A 4,196-nucleotide genomic window follows, 5' to 3' on the forward strand; every position below is an offset into this window, starting at 1 on the left:
GCGATTGGAAACGCGGTGGTACAGCACGGAGTCTGTGTAGGCTATCCTTATGTAAATGCTTCACCTCTTTTAATTTCGTCTGGAAACTTGACGGAAGTGGACCCGTTCCTGTTGTAACGCTCCACACGTGCTAACGGAGCGGATCCGGGCAAATTGGAATGCGGTGTTCCCTGTCTTCGGTTTTTATATGCAACCCTGATCGTTGTGTAGTTGGGTGCACAGTACTTCTGCAGCGTTTCTTCTTGGCTGCGCCGGCATTACACATCTGAAAACTCAACTCTAAGGACCAGGCGTGACTTTTGCAAGCACAGTTCCTGACATTTGTATCTGGTCCCCCTTTTAAATTGTTTTAAGAAATTTTGTATATGGAGGATAAAGTGCTTATATATTTATTAAAAATCCTTTATCTTATTTGAAATTATTATTTGGTGAAGAAGGGTTTTTCTTTGGGGGGGGGGGCTTGTGGGGGGGGGAAGGTAACTTTTAACCTGTCACTTATAAATGAAGCCCTTATTAATCATACAGAAAGGTACTGTTAGTAACTAATGGGATGTCTCTGTTTTACGCTTTGTACATGACAAGTCCATGTGTTACATTTTGTTTCTATCAAAATATTTAGGCATCTGTCTTCAACCAAAACCTAAAAAAAAAAAACAAACTGTGATTTTATTTGTTGCAATACATTTGAAATTTCAAAGGGTACTTTGGGGCTCAAAATTAGGATTTCTAAGTCAGTATGTGCATTTCACGTAATAAAGCTGTTAATGGTGAGCAAAGTATTATATACTAACTAGATTTTTTCCACATCTGTATAGTATATTCTATGTATTTTGTGGTATTGAGATTATAGAAAGTTTAGTGTCTGAAACATGCGTTTAATGTGTATTTTTAAACAAATTTATGGCAATTAAAATATTTGGAGAAAAGGGTATCACATTTCAATTTGTAAAGATCTTTTTAACTACTGTGTCATTAAAATGCTTTGTACAATGCAAAACTGTAACTGGAGAAACTAAGTTTAATAAATATCAAATAGATTTTCTGTATTAAACTTCAAAAACACTGTGCTCGTATCTGTTGCATGGGCTTTCTCCTCCCTGGTATTGCATTTTTAAGCAAGAGTTTTCTCTTTTTATCCTAGTGCTCTATCTATAACAAAAGGAAAATAGCATGCAGTATTTGTGTCCCAGACTTGTTGATACTTGTCTAATCAACAGGGACTTTGTTTCTCTCAGCCTTCCAAGTTAATGTGCAACTGGTCAAAATTGGATTTTGATCAATTTATTTTAAAATAGGAGATGCTTTAGTGGCAAAAGTCAGCCTAGGACATTTATTTAAGTAAATTTGATTAGAAGTAATTAAAAGTAAATACTTTACCTTCCAGTTATCACTGGATATATTTGGGATGTTGAAAATGCTATCAGTATTATCAGTTTGTTTGCTCCCTCTTTCTAACAGGCCTTTATCTGAAGTACCGATAAGAGTTCAGCTGTCGAGACTGAAACGAGGTGGAAGCATGGTCTACGTTACGCGCTTGCCAGGTTGAAGGATAAATGTCTAAAGTCCAGTTTGAAATACGCACTCCTGCTTGAAACGCCCGATGCGCACTCGCCATACACTTTGCTCACAGGATACAAGGAAAACCAAGGTGGTTTGCTGAATATAAATTTTTAATTCACACCTTAAAAAAAACCCAAAACATTACAAAAAAACAGAACGAACATGAGATACAGAGTCCTTTTATTGAGCTTGGCTGGAGGGTCATCCTGAAGCACGTGCTGCAGAGGTGCAACCTCGGTTAGGAAATGCTCTCAAGCTCCTTGAAGTCCTTTTGTCAGTTCATAGGACAGAAATGTTAAATATACTTATTACTCGATTCATTGTCCTAGCTTTTGTACGGTCAATAAATACTTCACAAGTAGAATGGAGCCTTGTTAGCGGTAACAGCGGTGGGTGCTCTTCATGGGGCCGGGTCACTCTGAGGCTGTTCTCAGGAAGCAGCGGTTCTTCCTGGAAAACAAAGCACCACGAGGCACTGGCGGCTCAGGCCCGAGCAGCGCTGGTCTGGCCCGGCCGTTACAGCCGCGCTCCTGTAGCTGTGCGCAGCGCATTCACCACCTCAACGCCGTTAGTTGGTCTGGATTCCTTTTACGTTCCCTGCTTTACCCAGTGACTCCAAATGCATGTTACCCCGGGCTATGTGGTCAGGCTGCGGTGCAGCAATTGTACACCACTGAAACCCCCTTCTGCCTGTACCTTCCTGTGGCTGCTGTTACAGCTCACCTCTGTTCATCAGTAGAAGCAAATTAGCGTTTCAAACGCGTGCAGAACAGCAGCCCCACTACCCTGGCCTCTTGTACTGACATGCAGTAGCAAATGGATGTATTCTACCCTGTCTCTGCTTTCTGGTGTGTGTGCAGTAGGTACCACACAAAATCACCCTTCAGTCACAAAGTAGTAATTTTAACTAATCAATTTAACTATATGTAGTTGGACAATTTGCTCATGTCTACTGTTCATGAGAACTAAATGGCTTTCGATACTTAGTTGTCTTTTAAACTATGAACTTAATCACCTGAACATGATTAATTTAGGGTAAGGTACCGCTTTTAATTCATACGTGCTTTGAAGTGAACAGTACTGGCTTTAAGAAGGATTAATTTTAAGGTGTCTAAGTGATTACCCAAAAGCTCTATAGAAGCCTGTGTTCTTTTTGGAAAAATCAGGTTATTTGGGGTTGCAACGAAAGAACTAAAGCTTGTAATCCAGAGTGCTTGGACTCTGCTCTGTTTGCATTGCTTACAAAAGAGGTCTATATCTATTGCCCCATCGCTATTCCTGGTACCTTTTTTTATGCACAGAATTAACTCCATATCTCATCTTAGTGAGAACAAGTGGCAACTTCCTCTATATAATATTAGAGTGTCGCTGAGCCTGAACGTTGATCAGGATTAGTTACCTGCACAGCATCGTAATGCATTCGCTGTTATCCCTGCACGAGGCTCCGATGGGTCTCAGTGAGACTCCTCTCCAGAAAGGCGTCATCCGCCTCTGCCTCGTCAGCCGGGGCTGTCGGTGGTGCAAGGAAGCACAGTGCGTCTGAAACAGAGTTGTAGCACGACTACAGTCAGAGCCTGCAGCAACTGTAAGCACTTGGTCGCTCTGATGCTGAGTTCAATAGTCTCAAGTGAAGAACTTGCAATCTTTCTCGTTTTCTGATGCTAGCATGCTCTGTTAAAGTATAACTGCTTGTATCCAAACCCCGAAGAAGGAAGAAGTACAAAAATTAATTACTGGTTTTTAATCTTCTTGGGAGGGAAGGCAGGATGGCTTGCTAAGTTACATCTCAGAGTAACTCAGTATTCACTAGGCAGCTGCTCTACTTTTTTATGATATTGAACCCTCTGTAGGAGTTCTGCTGTCATCTCTTAACTCCTGCCAGTTATTCTTACTCATGCAAATCCTCGCGCTTTTTATTAACTACCTAACAGTTTGAATTAGCACTAGTTATCTCCATTTACCTGGCTGAGCAGCAGTGAGCAGAGCAAAAAGACTGCCATCATTTTCCAACAGTGCATCTTCACAGTACGAGCTGTCACTTCGCCTGTAGGACCAGCCTTGGGCGGAGGAGGTAGGAAGAGCCTCAGATAGAACTTCCCAAGCTTCAGCTAGATTTTTATAGACTTCATTCTCTTATCGTTGCATCAGCTGTCAGTCATTACAGGAACAAAGTTCGCTTGGGAGCAAGAGGGAATTACCAAGTTAGCATCTGCTGAAGTGATCTGGTTCAAGGCCTGTCTGTCTAGCTAATGATTTACTCTCTCCCTACCTGTACTTTGGCTGGTCAGCTTACCAGTTGTGCCAACTGGTCCTTTTTAAAAAACCTACCTAAGGTGTTACCAGAACCCCATGGTGTATTTGCAGGCAAAAGGGGGGTTGCCCCAAAGTATTACGGTAAATATCAAAAGCCATAACCTTATTTAACTTCTGGGACATTCACAGTGTGTGCAGCTTTGAGTTTGTCAGCTGGGGGTAAGTATTGTCTTACGAAGCTTATTTGGAGCAGAGAATCATGCTTTTGATTCTGCTGCTCATTCCTGGTATATGAAAGAATCATGAGGAACTTACTTCACCTTCCTTTCCACGCACACGGGGCTCAAAAAGCAGATGTAATATTTTTCAGATGGGTTTTGGAA

At 41.5% G+C, this 4,196-nt stretch overlaps 1 protein-coding gene across 1 annotated transcript; it reads right to left on the bottom strand.

Annotated features, from left to right (window-relative positions):
- Positions 1-1,973: 1,973 nt before the first annotated feature.
- On the bottom strand, positions 1,974-3,578 carry LEAP2 (liver expressed antimicrobial peptide 2). The gene is made up of 3 exons (XM_010290980.1): positions 3,522-3,578; positions 2,960-3,099; positions 1,974-2,010 (listed from the first exon to the last, which is right to left on the bottom strand). Exons 1-3 carry the CDS (start codon positions 3,576-3,578, stop codon positions 1,974-1,976), a joined length of 234 nt encoding a protein of 77 aa, XP_010289282.1.
- Positions 3,579-4,196: the final 618 nt, after the last annotated feature.

This window comes from Phaethon lepturus, unplaced genomic scaffold (genome assembly GCF_000687285.1).
Source record: "Phaethon lepturus isolate BGI_N335 unplaced genomic scaffold, ASM68728v1 scaffold29107, whole genome shotgun sequence".
Classification (NCBI taxonomy): Eukaryota; Metazoa; Chordata; class Aves; order Phaethontiformes; family Phaethontidae; genus Phaethon; species Phaethon lepturus.

What these genes read in the sequence shown, in the direction of transcription:
- LEAP2 (XM_010290980.1), bottom strand. Translation starts at nt 3,578, where the DNA reads ATGCACTGTTGGAAAATGATGGCAGTCTTTTTGCTCTGCTCACTGCTG. An exon ending in GCTCACTGCTGCTCAGCCAG is followed by an intron (nt 3,100 to 3,521) that starts GTAAATGGAGAT and finishes ACTCTGTTTCAG; the next exon opens with ACGCACTGTGCTTCCTTGCA. An exon ending in TGCATTACGATGCTGTGCAG is followed by an intron (nt 2,011 to 2,959) that starts GTAACTAATCCT and finishes TTTGTTTTCCAG; the next exon opens with GAAGAACCGCTGCTTCCTGA.